The sequence below is a fragment of the Oculina patagonica genome, chromosome 1 (assembly GCF_052425735.1).
Source record: "Oculina patagonica isolate OP01 chromosome 1, crgOcupat, whole genome shotgun sequence".
NCBI lineage: Eukaryota > Metazoa > Cnidaria > Anthozoa > Scleractinia > Oculinidae > Oculina > Oculina patagonica.
Window position 1 is genome coordinate 1057519 of NC_135758.1, and position 24705 is coordinate 1082223.

The 24705-nt window shown below is 39.6% G+C and overlaps 3 protein-coding genes across 3 annotated transcripts; 2 read left to right on the plus strand and 1 right to left on the minus strand.

The window, feature by feature from the left end:
• On the plus strand, nt 1-6481 carry LOC144652209 (nuclear receptor subfamily 2 group F member 1-B-like). Its single transcript, XM_078512222.1, has 3 exons — nt 1-429; nt 3052-3600; nt 5121-6481. The coding sequence occupies exons 1-3, from the start codon at nt 18-20 to the stop codon at nt 5453-5455; spliced, it is 1296 nt and encodes a 431-aa protein (XP_078368348.1). The 5' UTR covers nt 1-17; the 3' UTR covers nt 5456-6481.
• A 624-nt stretch (nt 6482-7105) lies between these two features.
• On the minus strand, nt 7106-13023 carry LOC144659760 (synaptotagmin-7-like). Its single transcript, XM_078520297.1, has 5 exons — nt 11484-13023; nt 9897-10069; nt 9130-9274; nt 8490-8613; nt 7106-7770 (listed from the first exon to the last, which is right to left on the minus strand). Exons 1-5 carry the CDS (start codon nt 12027-12029, stop codon nt 7466-7468), a joined length of 1293 nt encoding a protein of 430 aa, XP_078376423.1. The 5' UTR covers nt 12030-13023; the 3' UTR covers nt 7106-7465.
• A 570-nt stretch (nt 13024-13593) lies between these two features.
• On the plus strand, nt 13594-23113 carry LOC144655406 (uncharacterized). The gene is made up of 7 exons (XM_078515693.1): nt 13594-14068; nt 15978-16291; nt 18515-18650; nt 19172-19342; nt 19677-20356; nt 21034-21142; nt 21688-23113. The coding sequence occupies exons 1-7, from the start codon at nt 14056-14058 to the stop codon at nt 22005-22007; spliced, it is 1743 nt and encodes a 580-aa protein (XP_078371819.1). The 5' UTR covers nt 13594-14055; the 3' UTR covers nt 22008-23113.
• Nucleotides 23114-24705: the final 1592 nt, after the last annotated feature.

Here is a 24705-nt window from a genome sequence, read left to right on the forward strand (position 1 = left end):
GCTAGTTCAAGTTTATTATGAACTCTTTTACCGATGAAGCGACATCGGCTATTGAGGTAAGCATAAATGACTTGGCCGGCCTGCCGCAGACGCCAAACTCGTGCGCGCAATTTACCAACGTGGACGCCCATTCACCCGTTCTTCTCGAAAGTGAGTTTTATTCGCCAGAAGACTGTTCGGAAAACGACGAAAGACCCAGAACGCCAAAACCGTCCATCGAATGCGTCGTTTGTGGCGATAAATCATCTGGAAAGCATTACGGTGTTTTTACTTGTGAAGGATGCAAGAGCTTTTTCAAGCGAAGCATTCGACGCAATCTGTCTTACACGTGCAGGGGATACAAGAATTGCCCGGTGGATATTCAACACAGGAATCATTGTCAGTACTGCAGGCTAAAGAAGTGCATGAAGGTTGGCATGAGAAGGGATGGTACGTATGTCATTACCACGATTTTTATTATAGATTTTTTTCTATCAGTGAGTTTGCTTCCAAAATTTTTTTCGGTTGGCAGAAGTAAGAAACCAGGTAGTTTTCTTCATTTGTCTGTGTCGGCTTGTACGTAACTTTGCAACCAACTTAGGGCGCTCTCCATCAGTCAGAACTGGGCGGCGAGACCGGTATATTCGAGAACAGGATTCCGTTGTTAGTCAGATTTTGTCCTGTCAAATCAGTCAATACATGAATATTATACATTGTTATAATGAATTTGTTGGAAAATCCTGTGGAAAAGGCGGCACATTTTACATTCAAAACTACCGGCCCGGCCGGTCAGTTCTGTCAAATGGAAAGCGCCCTTATTATTGAAGAGGTGGCTAACAACAATATCTTAAAAGAATGGATACAGTCAACTCTCTCTTAACGGACACCTCTGTAAGACGGACACCTCCATAAGACGGACACCTGGTCATGGTCCCTGCCGTTTTTCAGTCATTTTTCTGTAAGAAAACTCTCTGTAAGACGGACAACGGACACTTTGAAACCTCCAACGGACACGCTCAAAAAGTTATTTTTTAGTGAACAATACTTTAAAACTTGTTATCGACATATAGCATAGTACGTCAGCGCCTTTAGAATACCAAACTTACCAAAAACAATCCGCTAAAACGCATTACTTCCCTGCTTAGGCGTATGGGCACCAAAGATTTAGTTTTCTACTTACAGTATTACTGTTTGTGATTAACAAACAAGTCGAAAAAAATTTCAAGATAGGAAACTCAGTGAAGACCAATTATCAAATCAATAAATCCATAAGCGGCGTATAAACCTTAACTTTCCAGGGAGGGTGTTAACTTCTGGATTAAAGTCGACTCCCGATAACTCGAACCCTCGCTAACTCGAACCTCGCGCTTACTCGAACCAAAATCGATTTCCCCTGGATTTCCGTTATACATTTACTGTAATTTTACCCTCGGTAACTCGAACCCGCAATAACTCGAATCTCCCTCTAACTCGAACCAACTTTCGTTTCCCTTCAGATCATTTTCTATATAATTTTACCCTCGATAACTCGAACCATGTCTGTCAATACATGACAAGTCAAAACAAACAGTGTGCTGTAGTCCAAAACGTTGAAATTATTTTGAAATAAAAACGTACACGAGTTAGAACGCCCCTCAAAACACGTACTGTGCCACGCCATTGACGTGCTACAGACGTTCACTTCGTTTGTGGAGGCCCGGGTGTGGAGGTTGATACCGATTCTTCCAAACCCCACCTTAGAAAACTTTAAAAGATTATCGCCAGGGCGAATTAACTGACTTTTTCTCGAAAAGTAAATCGAATAAACTCCGTAGCAGTAGCCTATAGCATTAGCGTTGTTCTCTTCGAAACAAAGTTCGCAGCAACTGATGTATACCTGACAATGATTTAGAAATATGTTGTTCTTTTCTTTTTCGGCTTACCTATACTCTAAATAAATTTGTTTATTTAAAATTTACACTGTTCTACACTGTTCTATGAATAGAAAATCAGTAAACACCCTTTTTTCCTTATTTCCGGTAATTTGTTTTCGATTCCCGATAACTCGAACTCCCGATAACTCGAACCATTTTCAATTTCCCTTGAAGGTTCGAGTTATCGGGAGTCAACTGTATTATTTTTGTTCCACTTTATATGTTTTGCTAACGTAAGCGTCTCAAAACAGACGTGTATTCGTTGTGCATAGCCGTTTACCTTTATCGTCTCAAAATTTCTGGTGTCACGTTACTTCGACTCTCTATAAGGCGGGCACCTCTCTAAGACGGACAGTTGGGGCCGGTCCCGACGGTGTCCGTCTTAGAGAGAGTTGACTGTACACTCGTTATTTAGTTCTTTCAGTATAAAAGGAATATACATTAATTTCAAGTAGCGTTTCTTTCCGGCCCTATCCCCCACCAGGGGGAAAGGAACTAAGAAGAAGCGTTTCTGTCAAAGAGCTAACCGGCGTTCAGTTTATTACTTTTGTTGCCTAACAAGGACAGTTCTATGATTTTCTTCCAGCATCCGTAGTTCTTGTTAGGAGCCATAACCCCCATTATAATTAAAAGATAAAAGAGTTGTTTTTATGGCATTTAAAATAATGATAGGTTTTGTTGCTAGAAAGGAGTACGGGGATTTATACTGGGCTGTTTAATGCATTCTAAATTACTGCGATAAGGAATGAATGAACAAGGGAAATCTTACCCCCTCCCCCTCCACCCACTCACCCTGCCTTTTTGTCTCGCCTCAACCCCTCGTTATTTATCCCATGTTTATTTTCACTGCTTATTTTGTGGTGGATAGCGAAGCGCGCGAGGTGTTTAAATAATGTGAATGAATTCAACCCCCACGACTGCTTAGAAAACATCGGCGTGTTTTGAGAGAAATAGAAAAATTCAAGGCGAAGTTTTCCTTTTATGAATGCTATTTAGGAACACAGGCTATTATAGAAAGTGTTTTTAAAAGGAAAATCGTCCGCCATTTCGGTTTGTTTGTCTGAGTCTTGTCTGAGTCGTGACGTCACTCGCGCGCTTCGCTATTCAGAATACGCACAAACACTCGCTGATTCGTAATTTCTTTTTCTTTTGTTAACAGCCGTCCAGAAAGGTCGTATCTCAACAACACAATCCGACGCTGCGAATTCTCTTCAGATGGGTCTAGGAGACATGCGCAATCCTCAGTCCTTCTACTCGAGCTACATCACTCTGTTACTACGCGCCGATACGATCGCACGCTACCAACAGTCCCTCGGGATTCCCGCTAACATTGCGGGACTGGAAAGCGCGTCTGAACTAGCTGCAAGACTACTGGTTTCCATAGCAGAATGGGCGAAGAACATTCCGTTTTTCTCAGAATTCTCACTTCCCGATCAGTCCATCCTGCTACGCTCGTGTTGGAGTGAATTGTTCATATTAAACGCTGCCCAGCACTGTTCGCCTTTTCACATGGCGCAACCGCTGACCATAGCCGCGCTGACACCTCCATCAAGCACCGAGTTGTTAACAGTGAGTAGCAACGGACCAATGGCATTTGATTCGGCAGAAAATCTCAGATTATTTGAAGAACAAGTTGAAAAGCTTAAGAATCTGCATATAGACTCTGCTGAGTTCTGTTGTCTTAAGGCTATTATTCTATTTAATCCAGGTAAGTAGTGATTTTTTCTTCTATTTAACAATAAGACTTCGAGGGATGGCGAAGATGTTCCCAACTTCCAATCGAAAGCCCTCCGAGATTCGGTCCCAAACGGTTCCACGCTGGTGCCATACACTGTATGCATTCTGGTACGTTCATTGCACTATAGAAGGTATAATAATGTCTATCTCAAACACAAGATAAAAGGGGCTGACGGCTTTAAAAATCCGGTTTCTACAGCATAAAGGGACTAGGAGAATTGCTTCTCCCCAGGATGGGATGCTAGTCTATCGCGGGGTTATCATCCTGCGTTTCGTCAGCTTGCATTTACAGCTCACACTCCAGGGTGGAAAGAGAGACTGTAAGAAAGAAGTTTCTTGCCCAAGAGAGGAAAAAAAAACATTAAAGCGACCAGGGCTCGAACCCGGACCGTTCAATCTGAAGTTCAACCCGCTACCATTAAGCTGTCGCATCACCGCACGCCTTACATGGGAGCTATATTATTAAAAAAATATTTACATCTTCAAGCTTTTTCTTTGCAGGTGGTGAATACGGATTAAATTATATACTAGTAATAGTTCTCACTATAAAGCTGCCCCCGCCTTTTTATAATTTGTTTTACAGCAATAATCAAGGATTAGTGGAGTCTTTTGTCGTCATGACATTGTTTGCTGCGGAATTTCTTGTTGTGTGACACCGTTGCATCCTAAAAATATTAATTCACAAGTTTAAGTCGAATATATTACCTAGCGCGCGGAAATATTAACCTAGCGGAAATACACACAACACATTATTCGTGGTGACAACACGCAAGCTTATTTCCTGGCTTATAACATTCAAAATTAACTTTTATACTAACAATAATTTCCAGGCCAAAAAGCCTAAAATTTCCGCGAGTAACAAAATATGGCACAGTTCAAAGATTCGAGAAAACAATTTTTGATTCTTATTCAACCCGCTCTTTGGATCAAATAATCTGACAGTTTGTTAGCGAAACGAATTACCTTTGTATTACATTTTTGTTTATTACTCGTATACGATACAAACCCCCGAAAGCAAACGTTGACGCTCGAACCAGCTCTTGGAACACACGTAGCCAAGAACACGAAACCAATTGCTCGAAATCTTTCGACGTATTACTAACAACTGCTTCAAATATCACTTAAAGCAGAGAAACCGCTCGAACAAATCTGTGAACACGCGTAAACCAAAACCGGAAAACGAAATGCTGCTAGAAGATGGCGAAGCTCGAAGGTGACGAAACGCGACCTCTTGGTTGCAAGTACCCAACACCACCGTGCGCGCTTGCTAAAATATTACCCGTCACGACCGTGCGCGCCTAGTTTTGTCAAATCGAGAACCCTTCGCCCATTACAAACACATTTCTTACTTTTTCAACAAATATTCTTTGTCCTTGTATGTATACACCCGGGGACTCCTAGGGTGCCTCCTCGGGTTTTGGCCTCTGGGCCAAAACCCGAGGAGGCAATTAGCTGTTGATAGAATGACGTAAAGTTCTTTTTCTTTTTCAGATTCTCAAGGACTCTCAAACTGTACTCACGTAGAAGGCCTTCAAGAACGTACCCAGTGTGCATTGGAGGATTACATTCGTACCCAGTACCCTAACCAACCAACGCGTTTTGGGAAACTCCTGCTCAGGCTTCCCTCCCTGAGGCTGATTCGGCCTGGGACGGTCGAGGGGCTGTTCTTTCCGTCCATCGGTTTGGGAAACACAGTGGAAAGTGCTTTGAATGAGATGCTTGTTATTACCAGCACTGCTGTAAGTTCGCCAAACAATTGGCCCGCTGCGGTGTTTCCCAATGGTAACATGAACACAATGAATATGAATGGTACTGCTGTGGTATGATTGGTAAACTGTGGCATAATCACTACAGCGTAGTAGAAGTCAAAATTAAGGCCATTTCCACACCAACCCGGGAAAATTTGAAAACGCATCTTTTTTTCTCCGGATAGGAAAACCTTCCTCATTGAAACGGGTTTTTTGCTCACCGAAAACCGTAATTTTCAAAAACGCTCTCCAAAGTGGGTAAATTCAAAAACGCCGGCTAGGTGATGAAGCCGGTGGACGGCGAAATCGGGACTTTTTAAAAACGCTGACGTCAAATAGTCATGTGATCTCTGTCAAAACCAAAGGTTTAATTAAATTTACATTAGCTCTGTGCATGCGTTGCAACTCTGCGTGCCATTAAGCGTATCATTTTCTGATTAACCCGGGTTAATGTGGACGGAAAACATTTTATACGGCGTTTTCAAATTTCTCCGTTTTCAAATTCGCACAGGTTAATGTGGACAGGGCGTTAGGTTTTGAATTGGCCCAGTTTGAGTTGCATCTCAGTTTCCCATCATAAAGCCTGCAAGTTTGTCATGAGAGTACCGCAGCAGAACCGTGGCTGCACCGGGCTCGTGCAAAATACACAGTTTACACGCGTTTTCCACCGGCTGCATCATGTTTTCCCGCGCTTGCCATGGTTGTGTCATGTTTTCCCGCGCTTGCCATGGTTGTGTCATGTTTTTCCGCGCTTTCCACCGGTTGCATCATGTTTTCACGCGCTTTCCACCGGTTGCATCATGTTTTCCCGCGCTTTCCACCGGTTGCATCATGTTTACCCGCGTTTTCCACCGGTTACATCATGTTTACCCGCGCTTGCCATGGCTGTGTCATGTTTTCCCGCGCTTGTCACTGGTTCGCTGCTGTGAGTATTGATTGAACATTTTATAGCCGCGGTAGTTGACTCTGAATGCTGAGATAAATACTTTGGTTGTAGCTTACGACAATACACGGAAAAACTTTTTCGACAAAGTCAATTTCACCAAATTATATCTCTATACGTTGTCCACTGTAACAACTAACATCAATTAAATGAATAAAGGGGAAAAATCTTTAATATTAAAGACGGTAATATGAAATATATATTTTTTTAAATAAAAGAGAAAAACGATCATGAAAGAAATACGATAGACATGAACTAAGGATTACATATTAAAAAATTTGGCAACAAAATAAGCTTTGAAGGAAATATTTTCATATTGTTACAATCATACACAATAGGAATCGTTGTAATTAAAAAGCTACTTCAGAATTTACGATTTTGTACCTATAATTTTAGTAATTAATGCTTATTAGTTGACCAATTTCGTAGAAATCCTAAGCAATATATTACTTTTATAACTATGCATTAAAATAAATACTTAAAAACTCTATTCGAAATTTTTCCAGATTTTTATACTTGCTATTTTAAGAATTAGAATTTATGATCATTTCGTAGTCCATAGTTTTAATAAAATTTATATTGAATAGATTTGGAATTAGAATTACGTTAATTAAAAAAGGAAATTACCAAGGAACATTAAAATTCATTCTCGAATCGTTCTGTCTTTGTTTTGATAGTGATGTAAATTGAGAAATCCGAGAGACACAATATCGACTGTTCCCAGAGAAAAACAACGGTCAGACGCACGGCCCATTTGCAGTTCCCGACAAAACTGCCACTATACTATTACATTCAAACACAAAAAATAACACTTTTACTGAAAACGTAAACAAAAAACTTTATCATTGTTATCCATCAGTTTTGTCGCCTCGTTTTATCTTCGACGTTTTTTTTTATAACATTTTCTTTCAAACTTTAAAAACTTGAAGGCGATTGAAAGCGGCAGCTTTGAAGTTTTGCGCTTGGTACCGCTGCGCTGTGCGGTTTTCAGTCAGGTTATGAGCCTTCGGGTTCCTCAGTCAGCGGTTGCAGCAGGACAAAATCCACTGACCAAGAAGTCCTTAGACTCCTGGTATGAGAGCGAGTCATGCGAAACCTGTAAGTAAGGCGTCGGCTGCAGTTTATACAAGAGTAATGTTTTTACGCTAAGCATGCAGAAAATGAGTTTCCGTGATTCTCTTTAAAGGCGACATGATCATGTCATTCCAGTGTCGTACTTCTGTGCCAAACGATTCCAATCCCACAGTAATGTGACCAATCCTTTCTGTTTTTAACACTGTATCACCTCTGCACACTTCACACATGATACTCGAGCGCTTCAAGTCCTCCTCTCGTATTTCCAAGACAAAGGCTTCGTTGAAAACTGGTGAAGTCGATTTCTTAACCACCTTGGTCTTTTTGCGTTCTACCACTTTGCCTTGGACATAGTAAAGAACTTTTACAAAGGTATCTAGCAAAAAAATGTAAAACGCGTTATAAAGCGTGGTTCGAAGGTATCTGCTCAAAAGAGCAAACAAAGCCAATCATGAATTGGGTTCGCCATTTTATCCCCACTTTACACTGGTTGCATATTCTACCGGTTGAAAATGTTTGTTATTGCTTTGCTATGCACTTTCAGTGTGATTGGTATTCAAATCTCGCGTCACGACTTAGTGACGCGCGTTTTTACGAGCTTGGCGCTGGTTACGTGTATTTGCTACAAACTCTTACTTGTTCCTTGTGTTTGTTATTTTTCTTGTGTTTGACCATTGTTATTGATGTGGTTTTGGTTATACGACATTTTGATTAAAAAGCTGTTCAAAACCAAACGAATGACTTCGAAAGTAAACTGAGACTCTTTTGGAATTTTTTTTGTAATGTGTATCGAGACCTGAAATTTAACTGAGCTACGTCATGGAGAACGCATCTTGAAAAATTTGGCAAGTTTTTTCAAGTTTGTTGTTCGTTATCTGTCTTAATCTTCATCAGTCGAAACCATCCTTGGTTATTTTCGCGTTTTTATTACTCTTTTGATGCTTTTTAGTATTATTTATTATTTATATTTTTTATTTTGAAGTTTCCTTCAATTTGGAGGTAATCAGAAAATATGGCTTAAAATATCGTGACACCGCTTCTTTAAGCAGACTGAAGATCGATTAAACGTTAAAAATAAAGTGCAAACCCACTTACCAAGACCTCCAGGTGCGTCTGACTTTGGGGGAGGGAGTCCAGTTGCTTTCATAATGATCACGTGCAAATGGCCGGCGGTGGGCTGCTGACATAACGAAAGCGTCAAAGAACCTCGCTCATCTGACTGAAAACAAGCAAACAACAATAATAAGATGAATGAGGGTACTTTCTTTTGATTATGAGATAGGACGGAAAAATGAGCAAAAAGCGAGGAATCATCTTGAATCTTTGAGCACGGAACACGAGAATACGTCTAAACAATGTTGTTAAAAGGAGCATTGTCACAATTATTGAGTGAAATAAAGTTTACTGTTGTTGTTATTGTTGTTGTAACAACTACTATATCGGTGGACAGCAAACCATCAGCGAGCTTGCAAACTGTAACATGAGAATTCCAACACTATTTCTTTGAACGTTTTAACTTGAAGTTAAGTCGAAATCCTCTGTTTCGCTTTAAAATTCGCGCTTGGTTTTGTGGTCATTCCCTGGCTATAGTAGTCACACTGCAGTATCGCAAATGCCCATCAAACACAAATGTTGCTATGGTAACAAAGAACACATGCGCCCCAAGAAATATGACAAAACAAAGTTACTAAAAACAGACATGACAGGTCGGTTATTGAGTGTTCTCTGTACTTACGTCGGAGATTGTCTTGGAGTTTAAGTGAAGCGACAGTGTCGTTCCTTCCGTAATGTCCACATCAAGAAGTGATAACATTACCTCAGCAACAAACTCACTCCGAGAAAACTTGTCATAGTCGAGGACCACAAACTTTAGAGTGGAACTAAGGGATAAAAAAACACTGATAATTAAGCTCCAGTTTGTGAGTGAAGTCGCTGGAGTCACTATAATGAGTTAAAAGCTAAAAGACATATGCACACCAATGAAAGCCTAAAAATAACAGTTTAGTTTTACTAAATGCTGCTATATACTAGTCTAGTGTAGTGAAATCGTCAAAACATAATTATCACAAATTGTTCTCCCTTCAACAATTCATTATCTTGATCTTCGTGTTATAGGGAGATGTTGTTTATGAGCCGTGGTACCTAGTCATAATTTTAGCACCCGTTTTGACTGAAACTGCAGCAAAGTTCCAGTCATAGAGCCCCTTTAACTGAAAATAGTTATAAGTAGAAACGGATCGTTGTGTAAAAGAGTGTGCAAGTGAGTATATCATTGTAGGGGATAGTCATTAAATATAGTAAAAATATGTTTGTAACTCACTGTGTATAGATATTTGTTTTTGCAAATACCTGTTAAAATAGCCGAGTAACAATAACAAGAAATGTCACCCCACTTTTTTCTTATCTTTTTGAAAGTTGTTTTTTTTTTCTAGTGCCCCCCCCCCCCCCCTCCCCCGAACTTAAAAGTACATTGCAGATTTCAGCTGAGGTAGAGTGTCTCACCTTTGTGCTTCTTCTAATGTAATTTGATCAAACATGCATATCCGATTTGTTCCAAGATTCAAGAAATTTGACCTGGTGTCCTTGTGGCGTTGCCCTGGTAACAGATGTACACGGACGTAAGGAGTGGAAATCCCGGAAAGGCGCACATGAGGCAAATCAAAAGCGCCGTTTACCTGGAAAAAAATAAAAATAAAATAATGAAATGAATGAATGAATGAATGAATGAATGAATGAAATAACCCTTTACTTTTCCTGTTGTTACTAATGTAGGAATTCTTAGGAAAGAAATCGCTCTGGTTTTTTGCCCGAGTACCTTATTACATGAAATTTTCGCGACACGTTAATTTCCCGAATTTCGCGATTCCAAAAAATTCGCAAAATTAAAGTGACGCGAAAAATAAGTGTCGCGAACATAACATGACGCGAAAATTAAGTGACTCACAGTACGTCAATAATCAAGAAAGAATATGTTTAGTACCACTGAAGGAAGGAATCTTTATGTAAATGGATGTTGTCGTCAATTGACTGAAGAAAATAACTCACGGACTTGCGTTTTGTAAGTTTTGACGTTATTGTTTTATTTATTCAAGGGCATGTTTAATAATATTTCCAAGGAAATGTAAATTATGTTTTACTCAAAAACGCGAAAATAAAGTGATTCAACATACGAAATTTTCGCAATCGATCGCGAAATTAAAGTGTCGCGAAATATGCGCACCACAAAATCGCGAAATAAACGTGTCGCGAAAATTTCATGTAATAAGGTATCCTCGTGTCCTTCTAGATTCTTAAGCTTGTAACAGCAAGCATTATCCGTCACGAGAGAAAACAGGGCCGGGGAGGAGTAGGAGGGTTGTAGCTGGAGGGTGGGTAGGGTTACTTTTCGACCCGTAATAACCTACTCTTCGATAAGTGTTATCTCCTAGATGACGTTTTTCTTTGACGTAGAATGAAAATAAAAAGCCTCACTTCTCTCTTAAAGTTACATTACGGGAGGGGAGGGCTTGGTGAAAAATTTTAAAACGCTTAGTCGTAGAGAAGTGCGATTTTAATCCTCCCTCCCCTCAAAAAAACTTGTAGTTTTCTGTGCCAAGGATAGGCCTACCAACTTACGGAGCAAATCTTTTTGCGCAAACATTTACACCTGTGTTCCTCAAGGGTACGAATATTTCGTTTTTGGCGAGAAAAATAAGATTACAGAAGATTACTAAACAAGGATCAAACCACTGTACAAACAAAAGGTAGTAAACAAAAAAAGTCACGATACAACTTAAGCCGAGATCATATAGCAGGAAGGGAAATTCATAAGGAAAGGAATTTTTAAGGCGCATTAAAAATTAAAAAAATAATAATAAAAATAAAGAAAATAACCGAGATCATATAGCAGGAAGCGAAATCATAAGGAAATGAACTTTTAAAGCGCATTAAAAATAAATAAAAAAAAAAAACAATAAAAATAAAGCAAATAATAAGTTTTTTACTATCCTCATAGCGTGCTTCTTAAAAAAAAACGAACTGTCGAACATTTAAACAATATTCAACTGTCAAAAACGTTATTTACACCGAGATTTAATATGCAAACATTACCTGAACAATCAGCAAATTTTTGGTGGTCACAAACTGTAACGAAACCTCCAGCTTTCCGTACGGCGCAACAGAAGTCTTTCTCGCCGGCTCTCTCTTCGTTTGAGCCGAGTATGGTGCGAATTGGGACACCGCTCTCCGATACTGTGGTCTGTATTCCTTTGTTGTTAGTCCCGGTGACCCTCCGCCTTCCTCAGCGCGAGAAAGTCCTTGTTTAGTGCCTAAATAACCCGAAGGCGGTGGCATTGAAATAGCTCGTCTAAATGCAGGAGGAGAAACACTTCCCGCGTCCTCGTCTGTTTTGGCGTCACCATTGTCGCTTATAGTTTCTCCTCCATCGCTTTCTTCTGTAATTAGCGTGTACGGCGGGATTACGAACTCCGGTGGCTCTTTCGGCGTGATGGCAGTTCCTAGCTTTCGAGATGGTTTTGAACCATTCAGTGTCTTCAAATATCGTCTGAGAAAAATGATTCCCACGATAGAAAGCAGAAGAAGGAAAATTAAAATTCCTAGGCCAATTGACGCAGCTATAGACGGCGAAGATTTCATATCTCCCGCGTCGATCAGTGACTTGTCCGTTAGAGAAGAAAAATACGTTACGCGCGCCAAATTTCCAGAGCTATATGGCGCTTCCTATTCCAGTGAAAATTTCCACTAAGGCTTCCATGAACTACCAGCAAAACGGATACATAAATTTACAACTGCTCACCGCTATGATCTTGCCAGTTCGCTGTTCATCGGTTTAAAATTGAAACTCTGAGCCATTTTGAATTGTAGCGTGAATCTCCAGCGTGACTGTTCTTCTTTTTACCCAAATCGTCGATTTGTTGAGATTTTTTGCCACGTAAAAATAATTTCAGTGTGAGTTTGACAATATTTCAGAAAATCTGGACTATAAATTGTTTCCGCCTAGCTGTGGATAAAAACCGTTTGCTGAGGTCCCGCTCAAAGTGTTTTCACCCCAGTCACCCTAATATCCGAAACACGAAGTTTCATGTTCGCTTTTAATGTTTAACGAGATGTCTGACCCACTTCCTGTGTAACGCAGTCTAGTCACGCAAAAACGACTGCTACTAAAGAGCCACTAACAAATCAGAAGCTATTTATTGACACTGAAAAATGAATACAGCCAAAAAAGAGGGAATACAATCAGAAGTTTCGCTCGCAGTTGTAATTGTTGGAGCATTTTTAGCAAGCTGAAATTTAACAAGGATAACAACATGTCACGAATAAAATTTTGAAACTTTGCCTCTATTAATTGTATTGACTTTGTGATCCTCTGGCTCAATATATAGAATAAACTAAACTTGATATGGTAATTTCATAAGGTAAACGCAAATGACAGTTGATGTTATCAAGAAATACGAAAAGATACACATGTACTTGGCCTCAAAGCAAGGCTGTCTCTCTCCCCTAGAAAAAATAGCGAACTTAACTGATTGCTCTCATCGTTAACTTCTATAAATTTCGAAACAAGTTCCGTATACGAAGCTCCGCTTTCCAAAAGACGAAAGACGCATAAAATTGGATTTTTCATTTTCTTCCCACTCACCCTCTCTGCTGCCCTTCTCGCTCGTTTCCACTTCCCGCGCATGTTTACATGTGAGCTTCAGAATGACGCACCATTTTAAAATTTACACTTTGACAGAAACAAAGGCTTGCCAGTAAAACCATTTCAGGAACGTACATTCTTTTTTAATTCAAAATTTGACGAGTTGAATAATAGTGGCATCAACACGTACGTCTTCTTCGTATGGTTTCAATTTTAAAGATACCATCCTCGATCTTATGAATGGTGTCCCTATATGGTCATCAAAGAACCCAATCGTGATCAATTCGCGCGCGCGAGTACCGCTAGGCGTGCATAAAGAGATTAGGAACTGTTTAGATAGCTAATGAGGCATCAATTTGCTTCAAGGTTATGATACCCAAACATTTAGGACTTTGAACGTAATGTGATGAGATCTGGCTAAAATTAAAAACACGATAGCATTTTGAAAGCTTTTAATTGTACCATTTCCCACGACATGTCAACCAGTTTTATTTTTCAATTCGTCAAAACAATGAAATATCTTATTCTTGAAGTGTAGAGTGAAAAGTGTCGTTTCTTGTTTGAGGATCAAGTGTTTTGCATTCCCTGCAATCGGAGCTTATTGCTAAAACGGAAATAGATTGAACGACGTATGTACTTGGTCACGTAATGATAAGAAACAAAAATAACTAATCATGAGAATGCGGAGCTCTTCAAGCATTATGAAGCAAACAGCGTCTTGAGATGTCTGTGTACTGTATCTCGCATCGCGAATATCAATTTTGTTGAATAAGGGGTAAGATTTTACCGACATTTAATATTGGGAAATTCGGAATTATTGTGGATTAGATTTAAAAGGCTTCAAAGAGCATTGGAGCACGGAAAATTCCCGCCAAAGGTCACAATTATAGAACAATACATTGGTTACACCACTAATATACGACTACGGAGAAAAACCTACGGTTTTCTACATATGGTAAAGACGAGATACTTTCTGACATCAACTAGCTTCGTTAGAAGTTTCTGGATGGAGTAAATAATCACATGAAAATGCAAGGTACGTAGAATACTTCTTTTATTTCTCTCACAGAGGGAAATTTGGCACTTGCTAACGCGTGGAGACAAGTGATAACTTGAGTCGCATAATACTCTACCTTCGGCTTAAATTTTGCCAAACATTTTTGGAGCTTATTCAAAGTTTTAGCTTTTGATTTGGACCTTGTACAACATAGTTGTTAGTTTTCTTTGCAAATCTCTAGGTTCAGATTGTGAAAAGGAAACTTTTACAAGCAATGGACCCATAAGGAAACGATTGTCATATTTTTGAGGGCATTACACTGAATCACTGGATCATAAAAGAAAGGCTTCATTTATCGAGTAGTCCTAGCCACTTATCAAACCAAAGAGTTTTTTTATTCTAAGAGAAAGAGTAGAAGCAGTTTTTAGCTGAATTTAATATATTTACAATTTAAAGCGCTAGGGAGAGAAATCTGCACGGGGCAAGTCGGTAGCGTATTGTGACGTCACGGTGAATGTTAAATTATAAAGTGCGGCATACTTTACATTTTGAATGCTCAATTAAGCAAACTGTCGCATGATACCTGTCAAAATTCAAGGTTAAAAGATAGATAGATCTGAAGAATGAAGAAACTGAAGGAAAAATTGCTTTTTAAGCTGTTCATTATGAGTCAGTAATTTACATCGCACGAAGTGCGCAGTGATCTATATTAGAAAGAACCCAGTCAAGTGTTGACATACTGGATTTAAACCAGTTAAATGTTGACATGTCACATTCAAACCAGTCAAATGTCGACACGCTAGACAAAAAGGTTTGAAAACTGCAAAAATTTTCTCTTTATATTTCCTTTGTCATTTTGCCGATCCCTTTAAAGACAAAATACGTGCATTTAAAAGACAAGGAAGTACTGTACAAGGTTTTTCAGAGTATCGTTTCAGCGCTTGCGACACGTCTTTTTTGTGACCTGTGAACCGGTTTTAGCGACTGCAGCTCGCATGAACAATGTCAACAATAGCATTTCACAACACCACAAAACACGCGGAAACTTGTCTTGGCTGATCTTAGGTTACAGTTTGAGAGAGATTTGCAAGAAGTTTTCTGTACATCATGACTTGACTACCAAATGTTCCGAAATTTAAATTTGTGTTGATTCTTGAATTCGCTCTTATTTCTGTTTGTACTGACTAGTGAATTTCTGACGTTTAATTTGCAAAACATATTATACTAGTTTGGCTGCGTAAGGCAGCCAGATGGAAAAAGAGAAAACTCCGATCGGCGAACTTCACTTTTTCAATTTCAATATTTCCGCATTCCAGCGAATCTAATCTCCTGCTACAACCACATAAAAAAGTGTTCTCCATCCCTCCCTTTCCGTATTCAATGTTGAGCTTCTAGCAACCTTCCGCACACAGGGTTGTAACATGAGGTCCCAACAATGATAAGGGGGGGGGGGGGGTGGGGGGTGGGTGGAAGGGTTCTAAAACAGTTCAGGAATAGTCTTTTTAAGTTAAATTCAAAACCGACTATCATCGGGTATATGTTTGTTTTTTTTTTTTTCATTTCTGTGTTGCAGAGGTGTGTCCTCTCGCCAACTGTCAGCCGATAAAAGAAACCTCGAGCTCTTAGCCTAATTGTTAAATTATTTTCTGTCTAACCAGACAATAATTTAAGAACGACAAAAGTTGTTGGCGTCACGGATCACGCAGTCTCCAGTTTTGGTATCTTACGAAAAGAGGGAGACTGGTTGCAGTCACGTGAGTTGTCACGTGAACCTGCTGCTGTCATGACATTTTTGTTGCGTAGCAACTTACCTGCCAAAGCCGCGAGGACATAAAACCCAGGGGGTGGGGGGGGGGGGGGGGAGAGGGTTCTAAACGAAACAAGGAACTTATTATCGCAAGAGTAACTGTACCAAAGAATTATTTTCTTAATTTTCTCTTGTCGACAGGGACTTTAGGCATCGTTTTATCCATTAGTCTAGCGTCAACTGTCCTTGCGGTAGTCGTAGCAGTCATCGTGGTAAAGTGCTATTTGAACTGGAAAAGACAACACAAGAAAGAGTTGCGTTTATCTGAAGGAGCAGTACATCAGTTGGTGCTGTCCTCGCAGCCAGTTGATTTTATCCCGCTGTTGCTTCAAGATAGACTCGAGGAGGAAGAGGAAGATGATATATTTGACAGTGCGCTTATGAATTGTTACGTCAGTGGAACATCAACTGAGGATGTTAGTTGTGATCAGACAAAAAATCAAACAACGCGGAAGGTGAGAAGAATGCATTCTTTTTTTTCTTAAGAATTTTTTTTAAACTGGGACATCAAGGCTGAATTTGCAAAATTTAATAAATATTTTAAGAATAAACCCGAGGCTGAAATTGAAACATCAACCGAGGATCAGTTAGCTGTGATCAGACAAAAACTGGAAGGTGAGATGAATACCGCAAACTGCTATATTTAGCGATTCTTGCTAGCGCGGATCCATGGAAGGAGGACTGCAGCTGGGTGTCTTGTCACCTCCCTTGATCCACCAGAACAATAACAATTACATTTTGAAATAGAAATAAGGACTATGACACCTTGTAAAGTATAAAAAATAGGTCACCAAGGGTGACATGAGTCTAATGCCGTATGGCATAGTGATACAGATTGCGCGGTTTTCGTAAGCCGGTTAAAATTGGTTAGAGGTTTGTGTTCGGGAGTTTAATTTAAAATGCTTATAGCAAGCTAGGGGCATCGTGGATGATTATGGATGAAAACGAAACAGTCATAAATGTTATATGCTTCACAAAATTTAAAGTATGAACAGGAGTTGATGTTACTTCTTCCGTATTGTCCGTAAAAGCAGAAACGATTAAACATTTGGACAAGATTGCGTGACGATTTACAAAAAGCATGTTCATTACAACAAGGGTTGAAGAACTTCACATCGTTTTCTTTCAGATTTTTCACCATTTTGATGATGACTCTTGAAACAGATTTTGCAATAAAAGCACTTGAAATAGTGACTGTTACTCCATTGTACTGTAAGCACTTAGTGACAGATTTTCCTAAAAACGGGTGTAAATGCTCACGTCAATATAATGATGACCTTTTGAACGCTGGAAACTAGGCAATTATTATCGAGCTACCATACACAGGAGCGAAGACTGTTTATCATGATGTACAAATTTCGCGAATCATCACTTCCATATCAATGTAACCATTTTATGATTTTTCTAGCTGTAAGAAGAACTTAAGATCTCTGAGAGTCGTAAAAGCATGAAATTCGATTTCAGTGTATGGCAAACGCCGGGACAGTGTTATACTGCAAAGCGGCCAAACAAACGCATTTTGATTTAGTCGCGTAACTTGATTTACATTTATCCATGTACATCTTTTATTTTTGAAGGTTTTTGTTTGCACTGTAAAGAAAAAATTGGTCAAAATTCGAATGACTTAAATACAAAATACGAGGTAAAGTTTTCTATTTTTTAAAACAAAATAAATATTTGGTCGCATTGTGTAAATAAACGCGAGTCGCCGTCGAAATATTTTTTCTCAAAGACGTCTTGCTTTTTAAGCAAGACGAAAACACAAGTGCTTAACTGAACTGAAAACGAAGATTTATTTTCACAAAAAGCTTACAAATGTCTTAACTGGAAAATTATTACGTCCTGTTCAAGTGTTGAATAATCGTGACTTGAGAAAGAACTTTTAATTATGCGTGGGAACACGTGTCGCTGATTGGCTGTTTTTAATTGAAACTAATCGTGCGTGTCCGTACGGAGTCCGTTCTTGCAGCTGATCATTGTTTTCTACATTACAGCGAACGATTATCGATCCCGAACCATTCCCTTGGGATTGCTAACAGCTTTTTTCATATAACAAAGAGTCTAATGCGCATGCGCAAAGCGCACGCAAGCATTAGACTCAAAAATGGTTGATAATTTTAGCTTAAATAAATTTGAAATATTTGCTAACGTTTATCTTCCCTCCAAGTGAAACCCGAAAAAATAATAATATCAGTAACATAGTAAACAGAATATTTGCTTACAGTCAACCCCCCCCCCCTCCCCCAGCCCTTTCAAAAATCCTGGATGCGCCCGTGTCAACTTAAATTGGTATGACATACAAATTAATCGATGAATATCAGTTATGAAACGAAAAAAAAGGTAATTCTGATCATTGTGAACCGTGGGTTCATTCAAATTGGTCTAAACTCGATATCCCAATAACGGCTTAAAACTGTAGAAGAACTCAAAAGAAACACAGAAAGGCCAAAAAAGGGCATGGATGGGCAAAAATCGCGAAGATTAAAACGGATTGTTGACATAGCCCCTTTAAAATCAAAATTCAAAATTTGAGTTCAATCCTTCATTTGGCCTATGAGGTATGATTTTCAATTGTCTGTTTTTTCTGATCACATTCAGAGTAGTAATCTCAGTTCACGACAATTCATAAGTAGGCTCGACGAAAAATTGTTTAACAATAGTGTTTTTTTTTTCTTCAGGAACCGAAGATTCATCCTCCTCTCAAAAGGCTAAACTCAGCGTCATGTGTACTGGATAGATATGGTCAGCGGGTAACCGTCCTTAGTAAGCCACAGAGAACAAATAGAGGAGAGTCATTATTCTTTGATGAAGGAGGTAACACTGAAAAGCTTCAGTGTTTTATTTGAAACATTACTCTTTCAGTCTTAATTATGAGAGAATCGTTTAGGAAACGGCTCCTTTAAAACATGATTCAAAACGTAACATCTATAATTTTGCCAATTTCGTCACTTGAACTCTGATTTCTCCCTCGAGGTTTTTTATCTCCATCCTGAGATAGTCCAGCTCCCTTGAGCCCTTTTAGATTCTAAGGCCATTTTAGAAAAATTTCATCGACTACAAAATCAAAGTTCTCAATGACATGTCTGTCCTCTTCCGCCCTAAATCGTTGTGGAAAAATCTTCCCAAAGTAGGCATAAACAGCCCTGCGTCATTGGAGGCAACGCAGCGATTTGATTGGTTCAGAAATCAAATGGCGGGAAAATTTTCTCAAGGGCGCAAAAACGTGCTTCCCGCGTTAAGCCCTGACTCCGACTGACTGAAGACACGTTAGCTTTAACAAGTGCTTTTAAGAAGCATAGAATTAAAAAAAATGTTTCGTTTTCCTCCTTCAACAGACGAATCACTATCGCGGAGGTGTTTCTCTGCTGCTAGCTCTTATTCAAGACCACTCAAAGATTCCATTGGTCTTCGCACCCGGTCTGAGAGCGCTAATAGTCTGTCACGTGAATCCCTGGATGGTGACGCGACGAAACGTGAGTCAGCTGAAAAGTCTGGACTCAAAACAGGTGAGTTAAAATCTTTTAAATGTTTCATAATGATTCGATTTAACGCTTTCTTTCCAATAAGAGCCCACCTCAATTAATGTCCCCCAGATAAGCCCACTTTACAAAAACTTGCTTCCATCTTTCTTACTTCAATAACTTGAAATTATCTTCCAATGCTAGTGCCCAGTGTACCAAATTAATCTTAAATTAAGAGTTAATTTGAAACGTCCCGTCTCGAATATTGCCCTAACTCCAAAAATGAAGCGTCCGGCCGCTTCCTTAGGCTCTAAGGAAATTTATTTTACCGCCCGGGCACTAAATCGGAAATTTCGCTCTGTTTTTCTTCTTTCCACAGACGAATCATTATCTCGGAGGTGTTATTCCGCAGCAAGTTCATATTCAAGACCGCGATCAGGGTCCATCGGTCTTCGCACCAGGTCTGAGAGCGTCAATAGCTTATCACGCGAATCCTTAGATAGCGACTCGACACTTCCTGATCCTATGCCGCACATGCGCAAATCAGTTGTGTCCACAATAGACACAAACGCGCCACGGCCAAAGATGGAAAAAAAGAGGCGGCACAGCACAAGTAAAATGACCTACGCCAACAAGCCAGCGAGGAAAAAGTCTCTTGCGCCGCAAAAACCTGGCAATGTGATCTTTAAGATGACGTACCAAGCAGACCAGCACAAGCTTGAGGTGCATTTAATCAATGCCACAGAGCTCCCAATCAGGCATGGTCGCCTGCTGGATGCATTTGCGCGGCTGTCGTTCAAATCGCCGTCTAAACACCAGCGAGTTCAAAGCAAAGTTCACAAGAAGACCTGTAACCCGATATTTGATGAAAAATTCGTTTTCGAAAATATTTATTTGTCGGAGTTAAAACAGGCGCATTTGAAGATCAAGCTCCTGGACCGCCTTGGCGTTTCGAGGTGTGAACCAGTTGGAGAAGCATTGATTTCACTATCCGACGAAACTATCATGTGTGGAGAAAATGTTACTCGAGACTTGGTTGAGAAAGCTGGACGAAAACAGGTGAATTGGGTCCGCATTACGTGCTTAGAGTTGTAGTAGGTCTAGAAACAAATTGTAAAAGCCAATAGCAAATTAATGAGGTCCGGAAAGTGAAAATCCCAAGTGCGAATGCTGAGAGAAAGAAGGAGCAAGAAATGTGTGTAGCGGCAAGACAATGTTCAGTAAAGATCTTCTTCAGTAGTACGAAGTTAGCATACATCACTGGGTGGGTTACAAGAGAGAAGTCCTTCACACAACCACCAGGTTGTTGGCTTTCTGAGAAAACGTGTTGGCTTTTTTGTCTTATTACTTATGAAAACATTTTTCAATACATCTTATGCTGCCAGCGAAAATAACTGAGGAGCTCTCAAATAAAACGCACTTTTTTCCTTGAAAGAGAGATACTAGAATCGAAAGTACTGATTGTCAAGAACTGAGATGGGGGCAGCGGTCGTAATATAAGGAGCGTCAACCGTTTGCGTATTAAAGGATTTTCGTTGCGTTTATGGGCGCAGCTGCGAGGAGAGCAGTTCTGGGGAAATCTTTCTAAACTAAGGGTTCCTGGGTGCAGGTTAAGGGTGCGTCGTTAATTAGGTAGGGTTTTGCGCCAAAGTAAAGTCTACCAATTAGATAACTGCCTGCGTTGGTGGGTTGTTTGATTTATGATTCTAAACGACAAACTGTTTTGTTTATTTTAGTCACGTGAGTGCGCTGGTGAACTGCAGGTATCTCTGTGTCACGAAGCTACCTCCTCGCACCTCAAGGTCACCATCATGAAGTTAAGAGATCTTCCAAAGTCAATCAAAAGTAAATAACTATTAATGCTTTGAACCCGTATTACTCTGTTCTGCTAAGAATACATACACCTTATTTGATGGTTTAACATATAATACGCGCGGACTATTTTTTCCACTAAGTTTGGGTCCGTATTTCGTAAGTTTGTCCGACCGTATTTTTGCCCACAACGTGGCATATTTTGCGCGTTCTTTTGCCCTTATATGGTAAAATGGCGCAATAGTGGAATAATAAAGTCCTATATTAGCACAGGCAAAATTGTAAACTTCTTTTTCACAGTTTGTCATTAAGTGATTTGTTATATAGCACTACGACGACTTTAATTTAGAAGAACGGCGGTCGTCGGTAAACGTTATTCGCGGGTAACAATGCACGTTACACTGTGGCTATTGCAATATTGCTCGCTCAGTGACTTTTGGCGGTAAACATTTTTATCGTTAGATGTCACGTGTCCTCGAAGTAGCCAATAAGAGCAGGTGCTGTCGCAGTAAAGGTCTAGCTATATAACAACTAGTGCTGCAGTTAAATTAAATTGTATTTCCTTCTTTTTCTTGGAGGTCCTTCTGTCGCCGTGGAACTCACGCACAAGGGTGAAATCCTCCAGAAACTTCAAACCAAAACTAAAAAGAAGAACCTGGTTTTTAATGAAGAATTCAGCTTTGAAGTCGCCACAAACAGCTCATGTACGCTTGAGAACTTTGGAGTTCAGTTCACTGTCTTTCAGCATGATTTTATACGTGGAAACGAGGTCTTAGGTCACGTGAGACTGGGAATAGACGCGCCGTTGCAGTCGGAATTGGTGCACTGGAAAGCAGTGGTACTATCTCCACACAAGCCAATCGCTGAGTGGCATAAGCTTCACTGGTCTCTCTTATAGATCAAATGAAGACTTCAGAAACTCAGCGTTTTTTAACAACAAACACAAATGACTTGTATTTAAAAGAATACCATTTGACTACAATTGCTAAATCTATAAATATAATATATTTTTCTTTGTTTTTTTTTTTTAGCTATAGAAACACATGCAGATTTTACCAAACAGATTTGATATAAAGACCTTTCACTCTATTATCGACCGACTTGAACAGTGAAATTTACGGGATTTTTTTAAACACTTAAAAATAAATGCGTAGATATCAGCTCCGTACGCGTCTTGCAGACAAATGCATAAAGAAAAGCAAACAAACAAACAAACAAAACAACAAAAAAACAAAACAAAACAAAAATTACAGGTTTTCCAGCCTAGATAAATAACTCGGATTTCAACAGTAGAATTTTTTTACCTCGTATCCTATAATCGATAGAAAAAAAAATTACGTTGGACAATGAAATCTCTATTTTGTACAACATACTAGTACCGCGAAAGCTATATCATTGTCTCCAACCAAACTAGTTATTATTTGATTTTTATAAATCGTGATTTGCACAAGGCGCTCGGCATTCCCTTTTTCCAGTAAATTCACTACTTGTTAGCCGCGAAAAGAAGTGACCGATTTCCAATCACCCACAAAGCCCCCCCCCCGGGGGGGGTACTCAAAAATATTTTATACGGGGAGATTCCGCCCCAAGTTCTAACCCCTTACCCTTTTATATACCATTTTTGACAGAAATTGTACCCCTTTCGTATACCTTAAACTGAAAAAGGTACCCCTTTCATATACCTAAGAGACATGGCGTGAACTTAAAATAGGACGTTTTCTTGTCATTTTTATGTAGCGCTTAATAAATTAAAATAATACAGCCATAATTGCGTCTGTTCGAAATATTTTTATTAAAGGCCCTTTTAAATAGCCAAATGACAGATTTCCATACCCTTTCATATACTTAAACTCGTGAAATCCCTACCCTTTTATATACCTGAAGCCTGAAAAAGGTACCCCTTTCGGGCGGAGCCTCCCCGTATAGGGCATTATAGGGAGTACCCCCCCCCCCCCCAGCTCAAAAGCTCTAATAAGTAAAAAGTGAAACCAATATAAACAACAACTGAGAAATGACTTTTGAAAGCTTTGTTTGCTTCTTTTGGCCTTCACCCGGGAGGGACTACCATAAATCAAAGTGCCCGTTGGGCTGTCTCGTGTTACAGATCAGTAAAGTAGCACCCGTTGCTAACAATCATATAAGCTCAGAAAAACCATCTCCGGATTCTACAATATTATTTCTCAAATTTCATTCTCAAGCATTTGCAACAGCTTGTGCTATACCAGCATCGCACCATGTGCCCTTTCTTCACATTCTACTCAAATAGTCAAACCTGTCCAACTGTCCTTCCAAAAACTCAACAAAATCTTCGCAATGATTTCTAAGGTATTCAACAACTGCAAAACGCACTATCAAATGATTTGCTAATTACATACTTAATTACCTACTTCCAGATAACGATATTCGCACTTCCCTTAATGGTTTTATTCTGTATCTACCGCGTATTCAATATACTGCTTTCCTATTATGGCCTGAATGAAGTTTAAACAACCTACCAAAACGCAAAATGAGATACCACTTCAATTTTTCTGTTTGCGTGATAACTTCACTTAATATTCTCCTTTTGACACATCATTTGACATATCTGAAAAGTGCTCTGGCGCCAACAACCCTCGACCCGATTGTACACTACCCCCCGACTACCCACTACACAGTATCTTCGACAGATGTTGCCCGAACGTTCAGTCTTTGTTTAACAAGAACGTCACCTGACACTACACTTGAAATCTAAAGCCGAAGTGGTGAAAAGCAAAGCAAATTAGTTTCCTGAGAAGGTTTTTCGACGTAATTTGCTTCTCACTTCTTTCTAATGGGGATCTGTTTTATCTGGAGGCATTATGTATTAAATAGAGCCGTAAGATTGTGGCCAAGGAAATGTCTAGAGGTCATTGCATTTATAGTCTGCGCTGCGTGGTTTCCTGTTTGTTTCACACTTCTTTGCCACATGTTTTGCTAGTTTAGTTTGTTTTTGCTCAAGTCTATTTGTAAAATACGCTTTAAACTCTCGAAATTTACGCCGTGGAAGGACAAACAAGATATATGTTCCGTGAAAACGTTGATTACTTGCATTTTGTTGATACTGTTGCAAGATGTATTGTGTATTATCACTTAATATATCTTGGTCCGGCTTCGCAAGTGACAACCGGAAATGAATTTGATTGCTTGACGCTTAAAAGACTTTATCCCTGGTCCTCTTCGTGCCAAATTTCGAGTTCAGTGCTCGCCTCATTTCATCCCAGACCTTTCGTGCTTCTCTGCTCTTCAGGCGATTGAAATTATCAGCCCAAAGACGAATTAGCATTTTCTGATCATCGTCGGACCCATTTGTCGTAAGTTCTCTTTGCCGGTCCGGATTCGGGAGAAGATGCTGTAGATGTACTTCCCGACGTTACTAATCGAACAGTTCGGTAATCGAACTTGATCGAACTGAATCGAACTTAATCGAACGATTCGGTTCGATTAGTTCGATAATCGAACAGAATCGAACCCAAAACTTTGTGTGAGAGAGTTCGATTCCGTTCGATTTCCGAACTAATCGAACCAAATCGAACTTAATCGAACACAAAAGACAAATCTTAAATTCACCCTCATACAAC

Excerpts from the sequence above, each read along its gene's own strand:
- LOC144659760 (XM_078520297.1), bottom strand. The coding sequence starts at position 12,029 with ATGAAATCTTCGCCGTCTATAGCTGCGTCAATTGGCCTAGGAATTTTA. Across the intron at positions 8,614-9,129 it reads ACTCCAAGACAATCTCCGAC|TCAGATGAGCGAGGTTCTTT; the intron begins GTAAGTACAGAG and ends GCTTGTTTTCAG. Across the intron at positions 7,771-8,489 it reads AGACGCACCTGGAGGTCTTG|ATACCTTTGTAAAAGTTCTT; the intron begins GTAAGTGGGTTT and ends TTTTTTTGCTAG.
- LOC144652209 (XM_078512222.1), top strand. The coding sequence starts at position 18 with ATGAACTCTTTTACCGATGAAGCGACATCGGCTATTGAGGTAAGCATA. Across the intron at positions 430-3,051 it reads GGTTGGCATGAGAAGGGATG|CCGTCCAGAAAGGTCGTATC; the intron begins GTACGTATGTCA and ends TTTTGTTAACAG. Across the intron at positions 3,601-5,120 it reads TATTATTCTATTTAATCCAG|ATTCTCAAGGACTCTCAAAC; the intron begins GTAAGTAGTGAT and ends TTTCTTTTTCAG.
- LOC144655406 (XM_078515693.1), top strand. Across the intron at positions 20,357-21,033 it reads AGAAAGCTGGACGAAAACAG|TCACGTGAGTGCGCTGGTGA; the intron begins GTGAATTGGGTC and ends TGTTTATTTTAG. Across the intron at positions 21,143-21,687 it reads TCTTCCAAAGTCAATCAAAA|GTCCTTCTGTCGCCGTGGAA; the intron begins GTAAATAACTAT and ends TTTTTCTTGGAG.